We start from the raw sequence: 20,445 nt of genomic DNA, 5'->3' as shown, positions 1-20,445 counted from the left end.
TGCTATTAGTTGCACTATTAGTAGTAGTGGCATTGCTATTACTATAAGTAGGTTGTCCGGTTGATAACACAATTGCCAGTCTAGAACCTTGTCAATCCTAGAAGAAACAGAGCTATGAATAAAAATTGAAAGAGGCATCCCACCAATATCTAAACACATAGGATATATGGCTTTGACACTCCTGATTATAACACAAAAGGAAATAAGGCAGATCATCCAAAGCCTTTGGGTTTGGAGTGCAGAAACAAAAGCTGTAACAATTAGCAGAGCAGCAAAGAAAAACTGCTCAGCCTGAGTGTCCAGCAGAGCAGCAGGTGGTAGTAGAGCCCTCTCTATCTTTCTCTCCCTCTTCCTTCCTCTCTGAAATCAATGAAAAGAAACCAGGGCATCCACTAGAATAGCTGAAAAGCAACCTGGTCGTTTGGTTCAGTGGTAACTTCAAAGACTGCTGCACCCTATAGAGTTTCTGTAAAAGAATATGGAGGCTCACAATATTTTCTTTTGTTAAAGTAAGTGTTTGACATCTAGGCCATCTTTCAAATGGAATTACCTAATATAGCCATGGATTTCAAAGTAACATATACAGTTTTGATGGCAGAAAGAACAAAATTTCTCATTTGTGTTGTACTTTCTTTTTATTTAGAAATGAAGCAGATTTTATAATTGTGCCAATTTTAGGCATAAACACTAGTGAAATACACAAATGCAAAACTGTGGCTACTATAATGTAGCCATCTATAATAATAAAAGTGTAACATGCTAATTAGATCAGACGACCTTCTGGACGAAGCCAGGGCTGTGAGGGAAGCCCAGGTCCCGGGTGCCTGCCGGTGGCTAGAGGAAAGCCAGAGTCCCGGGTGTCAGAGGGAAGCCGGTGCCAGGAGCCGGGGGAAGGAAGGCCTACTCTTGCATGAATTTTGTGCATTGGGCCTCTAGTGTTAGATATATTAGACTAGAGGCCCGGTGCACAAACATTCATGCATTGGGGGGGGGGGGGGGGAGAGTCCCTCAGCCTGGCCTGTGCCCTCTCATGTCCAGGACCCCTCAGGGGACGTCCAACTTTTAAGCTGGCAGTTGGACATCCCCTGAGAGGTCCTTAGTGCTGGCACAGAGGCGGGAAAGGCTCCCACCACCACCGCTGCACTCGCCAAACAGAAGCCAGCTCAATGCTCCTTAGCACTGCCACGGAGGCAGCAGAGGCTTTTGCCACTGCCACTGCACTCACCAGCTGTGAGCCCAGCTTCTGGCTGAGCCGCGCTCCCTCTGTAGGAGTGCACTGAGCACCAGGGGGTAACTCCTGAATTGAGCATCTACCCCCTGGTGGTCAGTGCACATAATGGCAATCAGTCATTCCACCATTCAGTCTATTTGCATATTAGGGTTTTATTATATAGGATATTTGATATATTTCAGGCAAAGCATGTTACCTAATAATAGACAAACATGTAAATTGACCGTACATTCGCTATACCCATTGCCAATCAGAGTGAGTATGCAAATTAACCCAAAAAATATGGAGGTTAATTTGCATACACAGGTGCCTAGTGCCTTTGTCCCAGGAACATCCTGGCACCCAGGTCACTGTGAGGTAAGGCCTTGTGGTCCCAGAGCAGCCTGGGAAGGGCCTGAGCTAGGGGGCTCCTGGACAGGGCCAAGCCTGTGATCAGAACAAGGGGGCAGGAACAGAGCCTGCGATGGATCAGAGGGAGCTGGGGGTCCGCTCCTGCCCAAGGCTGAAAGCCTCCCACGCAGGCTTTTGGCCTGGGCAGTGGGCAGGAGTGGAGCCTGTGACCAGAGGGAGCTGGAGAGCCTCTTCCTAGGCCTAAAGCTTCGGCCAGAGGCTTTAGGCCTGGGCAGGGCCCAGCCCACGATTGGTGTGAACTATAGAGGAAACACCTTTTCTGACTGCACATTGGCTAAGTTACCTATATGCTACTGGTAATATTCTTAGTAACTTGGGTGGTAATAAGAATCTAAAAAGGAGATCTAGGGTGTTTTCACCACTGCTAGAGGGCTAAGAAATGTCATATCCTGCCCTAGCTGGTTTGACTTAGTGGATAATGCCTCAGCCTGCCATCAGCAGGGTCTGAGTTCGATTCTGTACAAGGGCATATACTTAGGTAGCAGGCTTCTCCCTGGCTGGGGCTCAGATCAGGGCTCATGCAGGAAGCAATCAATCAAAGTGTTCCTCTCACTTTGATGTTTCTCTCTGTCTTTCCCTTTCTCTTCCACATTCTCAAAAAGTCAGTGGGAACATATCCTCAGGTGAGGAAGGAAGGAAGGAAGGGAGGGAGGGAGGGAGGGAGAGAGGGAAGGAGAGAGGGAGGGAGGGAGGGAGGGAGGGAGGGAGGGAGGGAGGGAGGGAGGAAAAAAAGAAGGAAAGAAGGAATATCCTATGAAAGACACATCTTGAAAATGCCTAAAGAAAGTTGTCATTTTTTCTTGGTGAAGGGACTGGAATCCGTGTTGATGAAAACACCTTGGTGGCTGTGGTGACTGGCAGTGGCTGCAGCAGTGGGATGATGGGGCTGGTGCCTTCTCCTGATCAGCCCGGGTGCCTCCCACAAAGGGAGGCCAGACTGAGGCTTAGGCCCATTCCCCAGGGGGAGGGGGCCTAAGCCATCAGTAGGACATTGCCTGAGGGCTCCCCGTATGTGAGAGGGGAAAGGTTGGGCTGAGGAACCCCCCACCACCAGTGCATGAAGTTCGTGCACCAGGCCCCTTGTATCTAATATATTGATTTACTATAAATTACTTTAAAAAGAATATCTTAAAACAGAGCACTTTAATAAATCATCTTTTACATTATAATTTATATTAGTTCTTTTGACACAGCAATTCAAGACCTTGAGCAAAATTATGCCCAAGAAGTTTTCTTCAATAATTCACATTGTTGTGATTTTGTGGTTCAGGTGTTAACAATTCTTTAGGTAATCATACGAGGAAAGATTAAGCATACATATACACACACCATTTAAGACATTAGCAGATTCCTTCCCTATGCATATACTAAAATTGGTTTTATTTAAACCATGAGAAGAAGGAAGCACTTAACTCACTAACCTTGCAGTATACTCAGATAAATGTTCCCATCTAAAATATAATTCAAAAGCCTTTTTAAAATAGAAACAGAAAATGAAAAGTAAGTTGATGCACTCTTAACTCTAAATCATACTCTCTTTATGTCAAGAAGTGTTGACAATACCAACTCCAAGGTCATTGTCAACTTGGAAAATCATTAGCAAATAAAATATGTCTTAACTGAAGCAAACTCAGCATGGGGCTGCATTATTTTAAGTGAACGTTGTAACATAACTTGAAGAAGAATTACTAACTGACACTCTCAATGACAATGAAATAAATGAAGTGGCTATGTGACTTTTCCCCCAAGTCATTTCCATAATTAAGTATGGAAATAGACCTTAGGAAGAATATAAAGTCCCAAAGTGCATCAATTTAAACACTAATGGACTGCTTTCCACTGTTGCAGCACACAGGTAGCTCCCAGCATGTTATCATTAGCAAATATGTCAGTGTCATAATTCCAACTGCAAACTCTGCTTGTGAAATCTAACTCTGAAAAATAAATGTGTAATGATTATCTGGTCTCTTCTAAAACACACAGAGAGGAAGACTAAATTCTATAACTCAAAATGTTATACAAAATAATTTACACATAAAATTTCTCTTTATATATTAAACATAGCCAAAAATCACTTATTGGCTAGAGCCTTATACAACTCTCAATTTCAGAATTGCTTCTATATTTAAGCTATATAAGATTCCTTCAGTAGATGCTATTCACCAGCCCAGAGAAAAAACAATAATTATCCACTTATTGTATTATTTTCTTAATTTTCTATTAATATTCACATCTGGAAACAAAGCCCACAGCTTAAAAAAAAAAAAAAGGTATTATCAGAAACAAGAAGTCCAGTGCATAAAATTCGTGCATGGGTAGAATCCCTAGGCCTGGCAGGCGATCAGGGCTGATCAGGTTCCCTGCTTCCCTGCCTCCTTCCTTCACCACCCACATACCACCAGCATGCAATTCCCCCCTCCCCCACCCCCCCACATCTCCCTTTTCTCTTCCTCAACTCCCCACCGCTGTCCCCTGGTGGTCAGCACATGTCATAGCGAGTGATTGAACTTCCAAGGAGACACTTTATATATTTAGCCTTTTATATACATATATATATACATATACATATACACATACATATATATATATATATATATATATATATATATATATATATATATATATATATTTGCATAAGATTTGAATTAACATTACTCTATTACCACCTTCACAGTAGTCTGTGAGAAACCTGGGGGATTTTTTCTGCAAGAAAAATAAGAAAATATAGCCTTCAGCTTCTGAGCTTTACCACCTTAAATTCCCATTTCCCTCAAATTCAAGATGGAGATTTCAGAAAATATCACAATTCAATTCAAATTAAACTTTGTTGAATCTTCTTGAATATTAAGAACTTCGTGTTTAACTTAAATATAAATCTATGTTTTTACATAATATGTTTTCTTAAAACAAATCTAGATATTTAGGCTAATAAATGCAAGATGGATTGACTCAATAATTACTAAAATAAGTTGTCAAGTAAACTGGATTTATTAAAATTGTGGGATAAATTTTCTTATTTTGATCTTCTATTAATAGTAACTTAGCCAGAATTAAATCAAATGTTAAATGTCAAAGTAAGATTTATCCATATGTAAAAAGGTTTTGATTTTTTCCCTAAGATTTGTTACTGCTTTTTAGAGAGAAAGTAAGGGAGAAGGAGAGAGACAGAGAAAGAAACATCAATCTCCGTCATGACCCCCACAACCTGGGCATGTAGCCTGACTGGGAATTGAACCAGGAACCTTTTGGTGCATGGAATATCCCCCAAGCAACTGAGCTACAACTGCTAGGGCTGTGAAAAGGTTTTGTACATTTGGGGATCCTTGGAGGCATTATGCTGGTCTTCTAATAGATGACATATGATTCCAAAATAAATAAATAATCTAAATAAAAATATAATTTTAAAGCAAGAACAACATTTTGAGATATTTTAAGAGTAATGAGAAAAGTGTTTAAACCATTATTTTTGTCATTGTTCCTTACATAATTTTTGTTAAATACTGAACATTTTAAATGAGAGTGTGTGGCAACTCTCCCTCACCCCAAGAGGTTTATTTGTTTGTTTAGTAATTTTCCTGGACCAATTCTTTAAATTCTGTATTCATCATGTGTGTCCACGTAAGTCTCAGACAGGATAGCTGAGTAGTCAGCCAGGTAATAGTTGAAAAGTTAAATGCTTTGAACCAATAAATTTCCCACCTTTGCAGACGTGCTCTGTGCATGTGTTGAGGCACACCTTCACTACTCAAGGAAGCAGTTTAAAGGTTGTGCCTTAGCCTTCACTTCCTGCTTGTATAGAGCTATAAGGTAAAAGCTTTGTACCTTCTTACATCTGTTTTTAGCAGTGATGGGTTAGCAATTCTGTAACTACTTTCAGATTTTTTTAGGATTAAGCAAATATACTGAGAATAATGGTTGCCAGATTTTTCACTACAGGAGAAGGGAGTTCCAACACGGAGAAAAGTAGAATAAATTTATAGGATTGGCTTAGAATTGGAGGTATCAGTACAAACTCACAGTTTTAACAGACAGAGAAGAAATAAGTATATATTTCTAATTTTGTCCCCTGAGGAGGCCTAGAAACAATGTAACCCAGTAGCAATGAATGTATCTAGTGCACTGACTGTGTTTGAATATCATTTCCACTAAGTGGAAGTAGGGCTTCTTTAAGGAATGACTACTTCCAAGTTTGGGATTGGGGGTTGGAGGAGAGAAAGTGAGAAATGAGGTGTACCTGAAATGTCTTACAGTACCAAAAGGTGAGGAAATGCTCAAAAAAATGATGGAAATATATAAAAAAAAAAAAAATGCAAGAAGCAGTTTGAAAGGGCTCCCAAGGGTCAAATCTGAGGTAATTTAATCTCAGTATAAATAACGAGCAATAAATTATAACCCTTTTAGTAAAACAGGAATTCTGAGTCTATACTGATATAAATGAGAAAGAAGATAAAGTTCTTCTTTACACAATAAAGTGTCAAAAAACAAATGTGAAAAAGATGGAGTAGAAAATCACCATTTGATAAACATCACAGTAAAACCAATTCAAGCATCATCAACGGAGATAAAACTAGTGAGAGTTTGGTGAAGAACATAATGCATACTTATTCTTAGAGTAATTCCTCTAAAATATTAGTAACTACATTAAATAAAAAATGGAAGACACCACTTTAAGTTAACATTATCAATTACAGGATAAATGACATCCTGTACTTTTTATGTCATGCTTTGAGAAACATACATCACTTCTATAGTATTCCTGCCAAAATATATTCTAATCATGAAAAAATACACACAAACCCAAAATTGAGACACAGTCTACAAAATAAATAGCCTGTACTCTTCAAAAAGTCAAGGTTGCAAAACACAAAGAAAGACTAAAGAGCTGCTCCAATTGAAAGGAATCTAAAGTGGCATGATGTACTATCAGATTGGCCTCTGGACCAAAAAAATTTTTTTAACAGATCACAGCAAGATTTTCAAAAAGATCTATAAATTAGATAATAGTATTATATGAAAGTTTTGGTTTTTGATAATTGTATCCTGGTTATAAAAAAGAATGTCTTGTTCTCTGAAAATTTACAGTGAAGTATTTAGGTGTAAAGGAGCATCATGCCTTAAACATACACTCTAATAAAAATAATAAATATATAGGGAGAAAAAATGACATAGCAAATGCGATAAAGTATTAACTGCCGCATCTGAGTGAATGGCATATGAGAATTCTTTGTATTAATCTATCAATCCAATACTATTTAAAAATATAAATTATTTTTTTAAAAGAAGTTAACTGGAAACAATGAATGAATTGGATCTAATACATATATATGGTTAAACCTAGGAAATATAACATTAAGTGAAAAAGCCAACTATATACCAGATGATATCTTTTACTTATATGTTTTAAACCATATAAGTTATCTATGCATATAATAAAGATTTAGTGTTTACTTTAACAAAAGGAGAAGAATGAAGAGAGGGAAATTGGATAGGTAAATAATTTTAATAATATATTTATTTTAACATATATCTAATTCAAATGTGACAAAATGTTATGTTTTATATGTTATGAAGTGTACATGATATCTGTTATTATGTTTGTACTATTTTGCAGGCTTGGTACCTCCCAACTGCCCTCCCCTGCTGACCATCTTATGATGGCCATCTTGTGTCCACATAGGGGCAGGATCTTTGACCACACGGGGGCAGCCATATTGTGTGTTGGAGTGATGGTCAATCTGCATATTACTCTTTTATTAGATAGAATAGAGGCCTGGTGCATGAGTGGGGGCCAGATGGTTTGCCAGATCAGGGTGGGGGTTGCATTGGGGCATGGAGTGGTCTGAGCAAGGGGCCTGTGGTGGTTTGCAGGCCGGCTACGCCCCCTGGCAACCCAAGAGGAGACCCTGGTATCTAGGATTTATTTACCTTCTACAATTGAAACTTTGTAGCCTGGAGCAGAGCAAAGCCTCCTGCTTACTCCATGGCCCACAGCAATTTCTGTTTGGAGTTTATTATCCTTCTATAATTGAAACTTTGTAGTCTTGAGTGGAGGCCTAGGCCAGCAAGGGCAGGTGGAAAGCTTGGGTTCCTCCATTGCCTGGGAAACCCAAGCCTCCCTCCTGCTCTCTGTGGCTGTAGCCATCTTGCTTGGTTTATTTGCATACTTGCTCTGATTGGCTGGTGGGCATGGCTGGTGGATGTAGTGGAGGTATGGTCAATTTGCATATTACACTTTTATTAGGTAGGATTTTTTTTTCACTTTCAAATTCAGGAAAATAATATCTATGTATTGTACATGATTATACATTATAGCAGAGACTTCTAATATTTCCTCTTTTTCCTATACTATATAGGTCCCAGATTCCTTTGGTATTTAAGTGTGTCTATGTGACAGAGCTTCAACTCTCATGTCTGGCCTACAAAAATCTTTCCACTAGCAGTCCTCCATCTTCTTTTCCCTCTGCCAGCTGGATGCAGAAGACAACAAGGTCTCAGAAGATGACAGTAACACAAATGGAATTAACCTATGTCTTTCAATCTTTACCTAGAGGAAAATCTCTTAACAAAGATTGCCCTTATTATTGAGAGGAAAAAAGGATTTCTGATGTATTAAGTCACTAAGTTTGGGAATCTATTTGTGACAGCAATTAGTATTACATTAACTAAATATGCATAATTATAAGTAATTTCCCAATTGTCAATATTAAATGCTTTAACTTACAAATTGAGGTTTATAGTATGCTGGACCTAGTGTGATATCACTAGCAGGTGGAAGATGTTTTTTAATACTGCCATCCTCATTAAGATGATAACCATATGACGGTCCATAAGAAGGAATTGAAGGAACAATCATTCTGAAAACTGAAGGTAACTTTGAAATTTTCTGTAAATAAAATAAAATAATGTATATTATTTATTCAAAGCAAGAGGACAAGAAGAGAAGGAATGAAGAATCAAATATTAAAATTTACTACAAGGCAGCCGAAACCAGTTTGGCTCAGTGGATAGAGCATCGGCCTGCAGATTGAAAGGTCCCAGGTTCGATTCTGGTCAAGGGCATGTACCTTGGTTGCAGGCACATACCCAGTAGGGGGTGTGCAGGAGGCAGTTGATGGATGTTTCTCTCTCATTGATGTTTTTGACTATCCCTCTCCCTTCCTCTATGTAAAAAAATCAATAAAATATAGGTTTTTTTTAAATTTACTAAAAGGCAACTGTTAAACCAAAAATACTGGTCCTATAAAGGTAATTTCAGGGGATGAATTCAAGTCTCACTTTATCAATATAAACCAAGATGATATATACCATTACTACTAAAACCACCTTCAGAGACAAGGTGTCTCTTTCTCAGCTCATTTATCTTGCTTAGTAAAGCAAGTAATAAAAAGAGGCATTCATTACTATAGTCACATCAACAATCAATATTACTGTGCCATGCTATCATACCGGTAGTATCTGCTATGCAAAAACAAACAATATTTTCTGTAACATTTCCTGATTTCATTCCTTCCCAGCTCCTGACTTATATCCATATTATTGGTACCCTTTATTAATATCCTAATTGTGGAGATTGTGTAATAAGAGAAAAGTCTATGACATAATGCTAAAAGGAAATAAAAATATAAAATATGAAATTGAATCTATGACTACAGGTATGTAAATTATGTGAAATTATATATGTGTATAAAGTGATATACATACATGATTTAATACTGAAAGAAACTATGCAAAAAATACCAATATTAATATTCGAGTCAGGAGTTTTAGGGTAATTATGCATCTTTCAAATTTTTCTTTAATAAAAAATATCTTATATGCCCTGGCTAGTTTGGCTCAGTAGATAGAGCATTGACTTGTAGACTGAATGGTCCTGGGTTAGATTTTGGTCAAGAGAACATATCTCAGTTGCAGGCTTGATCCCCAGTCTGAGTCAGGATGCATGCAGGAGGCAACCAATCAATGCATCCCTCATATTAATGGTTCCCTCTATCTGTCTCTCCCCCTTTCTAAAATCAGTGGGAAAATATCCTCAGAAGAGGACTAGCAAGAAAAAAAAAAAAAAAGAGGACAAAGAAAAAAATACTACTATAAAATATATCAAAATACAGGCATTTAAGTCATTTCGCTATCTGGAAAATTCCTTATTAAGAATCTATTAATCTTCTATAACAGTGGTCAGCAAACTGAGGCTTGAGAGCCACATGCAGCTCTTTGGCCCCTTGAGTGTGGCTCTTCCACAAAATATTATACCATGGCCTGGGTGAGTCTATTTTGAAGTGGCATTAGAAGAAGTTTAAGTTTAAAAAATTTGGCTCTCAAAAGAAATACCAATCATTGTACTGTTAATATTTGGCTCTGTTGACTAATGAGTTTGCCAACCACTGCTCTATAATAAATAAATATAAGTTATTAAGTTAATTAATTAATTAATTTTATAGTTTGTACGCACATGCCCAATATATAATGTTATAAAAATACTGTCACTGGTTGAATTTTTTTTTTTTTTTTTTTATCATTAGAGACAACTATTAAGTATGCTGGACCTAGTATGATATCACTAGCAGGTGAAAGATTTTTTACATATTTTCTTTTTAAATATATTTTGATTTTTTATAGAGAGGAAGAGAGAGGGATAGAGAGTTAGAAACATCGATGAGCAAGACTCATCGATCAACTGCCTCTTGCACACCCCCTACTGGGGATGTGCCCGCAACCAAGGTATATGCCCTTGACGGGAATCAAACCCGGGACCTTTCAGTCCCCAGGCCGACACTCTATCCATTGAGCCAAACCGGTTTCGGGAGATGTTTTACTTATTGAGACTAATTACCAAATTAAAACAGGAAAATACTAAATAGCTTCCCCTCTACTCACTACTTTCAAAACTTATTTGCATAATGTTAATACTTTCCAAAATACAGCCCCTACCTCCTCCTGCTACTATCCTTTAGGTCCTGTATACCAATTATTCCAAAGAATTTTGTTCTTCTCAGAACATAACATGTCATTAAATACAATATTTTTATTCATGTGTTTTTTTCGCTGCCAGAGTAAGGTTTTTTTTACAATTCTTTTTATTTATTTATTTTTTTTTTACCTTTTTTAAGCATTTATTTATTTATTTATTTAAATATATTTTATTGAATTTTTACAGAGAGGAAGAGAGAGGGATAGAGAGTTAGAAACATCGATGAGAGAGAATCATCAATCAGGTGCCTCTTGCACACCCCCTACTAGGCATGTGCCCACAACCACGTTACATGCCCTTGACTGGAATCGAACCTGGGACCCTTCAGTCCGCAGGCTGACGCTCTGTCCTTTGAGCCAAACCAGTTTCGGCTACAATTCTTTTTAAATACTTAGTGGATTCTTCAAGATGCTTTTCAACTGTGATATCGGTAATCCCTCCAAAAACTCTCTTCTTTGGGCTATTACTAAACATTTTATTGTATTGGAGGCCCAGTGCACAAATTTGTGCACAGGTAGGGTCCCTAGACCTAGTCAGCAATCAGGGCCAATCAGTGCCTTCCAACTTCTGTCCAGGGCTTTCCTTCAATCTGTGCTAACCTCTGGTGGCAGCGAATGTCATAGCAAGCAATAGAACTCCTGGTCTCCCAGTCAAACTCCCGCAGGGATACATCACATATAAGCCTTTTAGAAATTCTACTAGAGGCCTAGTGCATGAAATTTGTGCACGGGGGGGGAGAAGGGGAGGCTGTGTCCCTCAATACAGCCTGCACCCTCTACAATCTGGGACCCCTCAAGGGATGTTTAAACAGGCAATTGGATATCCTTCTCACAATATAGGACTGCTGGTTCCTAACTGCTCACCTGTCTGCCTGCCTGATTGCCCCTAACTGCTTCTGTCTGCCAGCCTAATCACCCCCTAATCACTCCCTGCCAGCCTGATCAATGCCTAACTGCTCCTTTACCAGCCCAATTGCCCCTAACTGCCCTCCTCAGCCAGCCTGGTCCCCCCAAACTGTTCTTCCCTGCAGGCCTGGTTGCTCCCAACTGCCCTCCTCTGCCAGCCCAGTCACCCCTAACTACCCTTCCCTATAGGCCTGATCACCCCCAACTGTCCTCCCTTGCAGGCCTGGTCCCTCCCATCTGCCCTCCCCTGCTGGCCTGATCACCCATAACTGCCCTCCCCTTCTAGCTATCGTGTGGTGGCCATCTTGTGTGCACATGGGGGCGGCCATCTTGTGTGTTGGAGTGGTGGTCAATTTGCATATTACTCTTTTATTAGATAGGATTTCTAGGTAGGACTAGAGGACTGATGCACAAATTCATGCAAGAGTAGGCCTTCAGCCGAAACTGGTTTGGCTCAGTGGATACAGCATCGGCCTGCGGACTGAAGGGTCCTGGGGTCGATTCCAATCAAGGGCATGCATGTGCCTTGGTTGTGGGCACATCCCCGGTGAGGGGCGTGCAGGTGGCAGCTGACCGATGACACTCTCTCATCGATGCTTCTATCTCTCTCTCTCTCTTCCTCTCTGTGAAAAAATCAATAAAATATATTAAAAAAAAAAAAAAAAAAGAGTAGGCCTGCACAGCCCCAGATGCCTCAGCCCTCACAGCCAGCCCTAGCTGCCTTGGCCCTTGCAGCTCTGGCTTCATCTGGAAGGTTGTCTGGAAGGTCATCGGAGCAGTTCTGCTATTTGGCTATTTAGTCAATTTGCATATTATGCTTTTATTATTATCCTGTCTAATAAAAGAGTAATATGCAAATTGACCGTACCTCCACTACACCAACAAGCCACACCCACCACTCAATCAGGAGCGAGTATGTAAATTAACCCAAACAAGATGGCTGCAGCCATGGAGCAAGCAGGAGGCTTGGGTTTGCCTGGTAATGGAGGAAGCCAAGCTTTCCACACACCCTGACCAGCCTAGGCCTCCACTCAAGGCTATAAAGTTTCAATTGTAGAATATAAATAAATCCCAGATACCAGAGCCTCCTCTTGGGACATAGCCAGCCTGCAAACCACCACAAGCCCCTCACCCAGGCCGCCCCATGTCCCAAGGGAACCCCCACCCTGATCTGGGACATCCTTTAGGGCAAACAAACTGGCCCCCACCCATGCACGAGGCCTCTATCCTATCTAATAAAAGAGTAATATGCAAATTGACCATCACTCCAACACACAAGATGGCTGCCACAAGATGGCCAGCAAGAAAGGGAAGTTGGGAGGGAGCAGGCCTGCAAGGAAGGGCAGTTTGATGGCGATCAAGCCTGAAGGGAAGGACAGTTAGGGGTGACCAGGCCCATCAGAGGAGGGAAGCTGGGGGCAACTGGGCCTGCAGGGAAGCACAGTTGGAGGGGGAGAGGGGACCCAGGGCTGCAGGGAAGGACAGTTAGTGGTAAACAGGCTAGAAGGGAAACAGGCACCAATCAGGCTGGCAGGAGAGTGGTTAGGTGCTGATCAGGCTGGCAGGCAGAAGTAGTTAGGGGCAATCAGGCAGGCAGGCAGACAGGTGAGCAGTTGGGAGCCAGCAGTCCTGGATTGTGAGAGGGAAGTTGGACATCCCTTGAGGAGTCCCAGATTGGAGAGGGTGCAGGCTGGGCTGAGGGACACACACACACACCTATGCATGAATTTTGTGCACTGGACCTGTAGTAAATATAATAAAAAAGGCTGATGTACAAATCGACTAAATGGCAGAATGACCAGTCAGTATGACACACACTGATCACCAAGGGGCAGATATTCAATGCAGGAGCTGCCTCCTAGTGGTCAATGTGCTTCCACAGGGGGAATGCCGCTCAGCCAGAAGCCAGACTCAAAACTGGTTGGCAAGCACAGGGGCAGTGCAGGAGCCTCTCCTACCTTCCCGGTAGTGCTAAGGATGTCCGACTTCCAACTTATGCCTGGCCAGCGGTGGGACACCCTCCGAGGGCTCCCAGACTGTGAGAGGGCACGGGCCAGGTTGAGGAATCCCCGAATGTACAAATTTCATACACTAGGCCCTCTAGTAGAGATATGTTTATTAAAATATCATTTTATCAATTTTTTTTGTACTGAATTTCTTTCATTATCTTCCTGTTAAGATTATAGAGCTTAGGGAGCAATGATTTGTATTCTATGTATTATCAGTGCCCGGCTTTATGTCTGATACAGCCACTCAAAAAATGCCTGGTAAATCCTTGCATGAGTAAGTAAACATTTCCGTGTCTCCACACATGAAATAGAGGATATTTAAATCCTACGTAATAAAAGACTAATATGGAAATCAACTGAACAACAGAGCAAACAGTTGCTATGACACACACTGACCACCATAGGTCAGATGCCAATGCAGGAGCTACCCCCTGGTGGTCAGTGCACTCCCACAAGGGAAGCACCATTCAGCCAGAAACCGGGCTCATGGCTGGCAAGCTCAGCAGCGGTGGAGGGAGCGGAGGGAGCCTCTCCCACCTCCACGGCAGCACCAACTCAGTTAAACATCCCCCAAGGACTCCTGGACTGCAAGAGGGCACAGGCTGGGCTGAGGGCCTGCCCCACCTGCCTAGAGTACATAACTTTCATGCACCGGGCCTCTAGTATACTAATCTCACTGCCATTGCACTGGCATTATTCAACTGAGTATTGAACCCTAAAATATATTCTCCTAAACAAGCAGGAAGTTAATTCAAATTTAATTAATCATGAGTTATGTGAAGAAATTATGGCAAGAGAAGTCAGAACCACTCAAAAGGTACCATGACCAAAATCTGAAAGATTATATTATTTATTTCAAAAAGGTAGGCCTTTGGTGTAAAAAGTATTCATTTACACAATACCAACTTACCTTTTCAAACATATTACCTGCTAGTCCCCTACACAAATTCCTCATTTCAGTCAAATAATCTTCTCATTGTCTTCCATAAGATCCCATTTCTCTATTTTCACTCACTTAGCTCTCCATGCCTAAATGCATATTCCTCTATAAATCCTCTATAAACTATACTTCCCCAAAATACAGAAGTCCTTCTTTAAATTCCTATGGCATTTAATTACACGGTCATTCACTTAGCACCTGTGCATATTTCACCTTGCATTAATAGCTCCCTATATATATCTTTACCATTTAAATGTTAAGCTTTTTATTTCAGGAATCATGTTTTAAATTTCACTGATTTTATTAACCACTTGAACAGAGTTTCATATATAAACACATATACAGGTAAACCATTAAGATGGTTTCTACACCGAAACCGGTTTGGCTCAGTGGACAGAGCATCGGTCTGCAGACTAAGGAGTCCCAGGTTCGATTCCAGTCAAGGGCATGTACATTGGTTGCTGGCACATCCCCAGTGGGGGGTGTGCAGGAGGCAGCGGGTCGATGTTTCTCTCTCATCGATGTTTCTATCTCTCTATCCCTCTCTCCCTTCTTCTCTGTAAAAAAATCAATAAAATATATTATATTAAAAAAAAGAGATGGTTTCTAAAAATCTTCCTTACTTTCTGTTCACCATGGATAATACATTTATTCAAAGCAAAAAAAGAAGTCAGATGGCAATACAATTAAAAACTTAAGTATACAAAATCAAAGTGTTCATTAACTATAAATAACTATAATATGGATACCAATAAGCCTGCTAAGTTTTATAGTACTGCTTTTTAAATGCACTAAACATCACAGAAAACACTGAACCTTTTCTACATTAACTAAAAGAAATGTCATGAGAAGCTTACTTTAAAATTGCAACCTACTGATTGAAGATGCTCTTTAGCCTCTAGTACTTTTCTCTTCATGGCATCTAAGGTTCCAGAACAAGACTGACCATAGCTTGCCGGTCCTGGACCATGGGAAATAAACTTCTTAAAACGCTTCTCCCGATTTTGTAGACTACTACCTCCTTTTATATTACACTGAATCGAAGAGAAAAAAATGAAATAAATAAAAGCACTTTATAACTAATAGCTATTTGATAAGTACATGTTTATATGAACAAATACCTTTTAAACCCAACCTGAGAAAGTTAAGGCCCCTGATTGAAGACATAGTCCTAGAAAAAGAGGATGAAAATTGACAATGATAGCTGTCAGTTTTAACTCTAAACTCAAACTAAAATTTACTCAGAGCACTCTAAGAGAATGCAAAACTCAGTTTTAGAATAGGAATCAGAAACACAGGAGTCTCCAAAGCTGTGGAGTAAAAATAAAGAGTGTATAGCCGAGCCAATGTGGCTCAGTGGTGGAGCATAAATTCATGAACTGGGAGGTCACAGTTGGATTCTGGGTCAAAGCACATACTAGGGTTACAAGCTCAATTCCCAGTAGGGGGTTGTGCAGGAGGCAGCCGATCAACAATTCTCTCCATCACTGATGTTTCTACCCTCTCTCTCTCTCCCTTTCTTTCTGAAATCAATAAAAATATTTATTTTAAAGAGTGTATGCTAACAGGTTCATGAAGAATTTATACCTCTGAAACGAGCTAAAATAATTCTGTTTATACTGCAAGAAAAAAATAAATCTTCTAAGATAATTATTTAGCTGTACTGACACTTGCTAGATTTTATGCTCAGATTAATTTTAATTTTTTTTTATTATTGCAGAGAAGGCACTAGGAAATGTCTTCCATGCCTAATATCTGTGTTCTCCAGAATCAGAATTATCAACTGGCTAATTCCAGTTTATTCAGATAAAATTCCATTGTACCAGTTTCTATAAACAGTCATAGTGCAGTCACTCCAAAGATGATTCATAATAGTGGTTGGCATTTGACTGATCAGATACAATTTTTTTTTAAGTCACTGATTTCCCAACAGATCTTTTCACGTGGTATGTACATGTCAGTTGTTCACAATCACTATTAACTGAGCTTTTTTTCTAGTTTGCATATTATTTGCCTTATTTGGCTTTAAGAAATACACAATAGAGGTCTTTTTTTTAAAAAATGAGCCAATTATATTCTTAAATAGCCAATTCACTATTTGATTGCTGTTTTAATAAGGTCAGAATTCCTATGTTTAAAGAGATTAGATCTATAATAAACTTTAATGATTCTGCCAAAAAATTACAAGTTTTATAAAAAGTTAAATCACACTAAAAAAGAAGGCCTCCTCAAATTTTGATTATTTGAAAGCCATTACTATGGTCTCCATGATCTTAAAGCTCAAACTGCAATTTAAATTTACATTGAATACTTTTACAGACGATTTTAAAAATGATCTACAATGGGGTTTTTTTTAACTATGATACAAATTAGCCAGAATATTTTCAGGTTATTCATATTTCATAATTACCAATTCTACTGATTTTATAAGAGGTTACAAAAGGAACTGCTATATGTCAGATTAATGACCCAAAAATATATGACCGATTATGCATTTTATATAAAACCTCTGAGAAAATGGTCTTATTACTTTTTAAGTACGGATTTTTGTCTAAATACTATAGTTATTTGATGAATTGTTATATTGTCAGCAACTCCCCAACACTATAGGGGCAATTCTTATCTGAAAGAGGAGAGCATGTACTGAATCATATGTGATATCCTATCACTCACTCTAGTGAGAGATATCTCTCAGATCAAAAATTAAACCTAATTTGAACATCTATTCCTAGGCCTACATAATAAAAATTATGAAACTATTTGTCTAGACCACATGTGTCAAACACAAGGCCCGCGGGCCAAATCCGTCCAGCCAGGCCTTGCAATGTGGCCCGCACCGCGCTGTCATCACTGCACTCCGCTGCGTTTCCATCACAATGACAGTTTATGACTGTTCAGTAAACCATTCGGCCCGCGATTTAGGCTGGATTTTAGATTTTGGCCCCTTCTCTGATTGAGTTCGACACCCCTAGTCTAGACCCAGAAAAGAGAACATCTAGAACCATTCTCATGTAGCAAAAACAAGATGGTACATATCAAGCAGAGATAGGTCAGAAACTGGAAAAGAACAGGACCAGAAAACTTAAGTGAAATTTGTACTGACACTTTGAAGTAAGAATCCTAGGAAAGAGGATATGAACAGAACAAGGCAGGTAACTTAATGAGCTAATTATCTATTAAAGGATCAAAAGCCTGCACTTTGTAAACTTGATTCTTCTCACTTTATTTTAATTCCTTTATGTTCTTTTCTACTAAACAAACTTCCTTTCAAAAAACTCAGCATGCTTCATTATATTCCACAAATGAGTGAGATCATGTGATATTTATCTTTCTTTAACTGGCTTATTTCACTCAGCATAATACTCTACAGGGTAAGAGATGAACCCAAGGACTTTCATGCATTTATAAAAGCATAACCAATGGACACAGACAGTAGGGGGGTGTGAGCATGTGCTACGGAGTGGGGGTGGCTGGGGGGAGGGTCAATGGGGGAAAAAGAAGACATATATAATACTATATGTAATACTTTAAGCAATAAAATAAAACAAAAAAAATTAGCATGCTTTCAATATGCTAAAGGAAAAGTGATTTTGCCATGACAGGGCAAGAGTTATAAAGGCAAAGGTATACCCAACCTCCCTCCACACCCCTCCCCACCACTTTGGAATAGTGATGATGCCCATAATCAAAGTGAAGTAAGTTTAAGGGATACAGATAACCACAGAAGACCAAATTATGGCACACAGTTTCAATACTTAAATGTTCTACTTAATAAAGCTTGAGGTATTTTGTATTTTAACTGCAGGTAGGCCCTCACAACCACAACCCATATTTTAGGTTTTTCAAAATGTCATTTGAAGTCCCTAAATAATATTTACTAAGTATTACTGATAGAAAGTAACATTTCAACCTATGCTTCCAAAAGAAAAGTTTTTAAAAAAAAGAAGTTAAATACCTGCATTAATTTCCAATAATATTATCCCTTTAATTATGTTTCATATACAGAATAATTATGTAAACTATGTCACATTACAAATTATGTCACAATACTAATTCATTCATTTAAAATAAAATAAACTTTATTTTTTAAACATTGTGATAAATGCCCACTTTTTAAACTTCTAAAAGTTCTATAAGAGTTTAGCCTAAAACTACCCCCACCCAAAATCAACAGCAATTAAGTAAATAAATTAGAAATAATTTTATAAACAAGGAAATCAATCTTCTTCTGGCATTTGTTTAAAATTTTAAGAAGAAAAATAGACTACTAGAACTTTTTTCTTGTTCACTCATTATATAAAAAAAGCAGAATTCCCAATTTCTTATTCTTTAAATCCAAGAAATTTACCCAATATTAAATAGAGTAAATTTTAATCTAGATTGTATTTTATATTATCTCACATGGAATTGACTAAAATCAGTATTAACATAAAATAATATTTCAACATCCTGACACGTCATTTTTAACAACTTTAAAATCTACCTACTGTGTATTTTACTACATTTCCTTCTTAAAATACTGGGATTATGTATCAATTTTAATAAGGGAACTGTTGGTAGAACTAGAAAGCCCACATATCCATTAATATGCTAGTTTGTGGGCCATGGCATGGAAGTAGGAATGACACTTCTAATGATTAGATTTAATGACCCACTATTGAATGTTTTGCTTTTTGTCCTCTAAGCTCCAGCATTCTCAAGACAGAGAGAAGCAACATATGTTCTAATGAATTGAAAGCTGACCATTCCTGGCTCTTTATGCTATAAAGCAAAAAGCAATATAAGGACCTACCCGGTTTGGCTAAGTGTTTAGAGCATTGCCCCAAGGACTGAAGGGTCCAAGGTATGATTCCAGTCAAGGGTATGTAGTGCAGTTGCAGGCTCAATCCCCAGGACTGTTTGGGGTATGTATGGAAGGCAACCAATTGATGTGTCTCTCACATCAATGTTTCTCTTTCTCTGTCTCTGTCTCTCCCTCTCCCTCTACCCACTCTCTAAAAATCTATGGGGAAAGAATATCCTCTGATGAGGATGAAAGACAGACAGAAAGAAAGCCAAAAGGAAAGGAAATGGAAAGGGGAAAGGGAAAAGGAAATGGGGGAAAGGGAAAGGGGAAAGAAAAAAGGGGAAAAGGGAAGGGGAAAGGAAAGGGGATGGCCACTTTTATATCATTTCTTCCTTGTGAAGTGTCTAGGCAGGGGAAGCGGCTGCAGTGCCTGAGGCTAATTTCCGGGAGGCCAGTGGTGCTGTTGGGATCATGCCAGCAGTGCCAGTCCAGTGGTACCTGGCCCATTCTCCAGAGATTGGACCTGTAGGACTACTGAGGGAGGGAGTGGCTGCCACCGGGCAGATGAGCCATCAGGATGGGTTAGTCAGCTGAGCAGCACTCTTGTTATGGGAGTGCACTGACCACCAGGAGGAAGCTCCTGCATTGAGCGTCTGCCCCATGGTGGTCAGTGCACATCATAGCAACCAGTCTAACGATTGGTCATTTGGTCATTCGGTCACTTAGGCTTTTATAGATAGATAGATAGATAGATAGATAGATAGATAGATAGATAACAGCATATTCATCAGCCTTGAGACAATCAAATCCCACCCCCTTTCCATAGTTTTGTAGGGGTTTTAAATGTTTTTAGTATTTTAATTTTATTGAATTTATTGGGGTGAAATCCTAAAAAAAAAGTAATATGCAAATTAACCATCGCTCCATCACAAAGATGGCAATGCTCAGTCCCCTTAGCCCTGCCAGAGTCCCCCAGTCCTCGGGAGGTGGGAGTGGGGGGCGGCCACTGAGAGCGGGCAGCCACGGCAATGAGGCAAGCATTCCACCCCAGGCAAGAAGGGCCTCTGGGCAGTGGGCGCAGAGCATCCAGGGTGGGACACAGAGGGCCTCTGGACAGTGGAGAGCCTCTGGTCAGCAGGCATGGAGCAGCCAGGCCCTGCAGAAAGCAGAGAACCACGAGAAGTGGGCCTAAGAT

At 39.5% G+C, this 20,445-nt stretch overlaps 1 protein-coding gene across 1 annotated transcript in view; it reads right to left on the bottom strand.

Annotated features, from left to right (window-relative positions):
- Positions 1-20,445, bottom strand: part of STPG2 (sperm tail PG-rich repeat containing 2) — a 144,850-nt gene that overhangs the window by 110,184 nt on the left and 14,221 nt on the right. The window contains exon 3 of the mRNA XM_036443056.2: positions 8,364-8,525. Within this exon, the coding sequence (XP_036298949.1) occupies positions 8,364-8,525 (162 nt within the window). The remainder of the gene's footprint in view (positions 1-8,363; positions 8,526-20,445) is intronic.

The sequence above is a fragment of the Pipistrellus kuhlii genome, unplaced genomic scaffold (genome assembly GCF_014108245.1).
Source record: "Pipistrellus kuhlii isolate mPipKuh1 unplaced genomic scaffold, mPipKuh1.p scaffold_m20_p_1, whole genome shotgun sequence".
Taxonomy (NCBI): Eukaryota; Metazoa; Chordata; class Mammalia; order Chiroptera; family Vespertilionidae; genus Pipistrellus; species Pipistrellus kuhlii.
The sequence above is the reverse complement of the archived record's forward strand: the minus strand, read 5'-3'. Positions and strand labels throughout refer to the sequence as shown.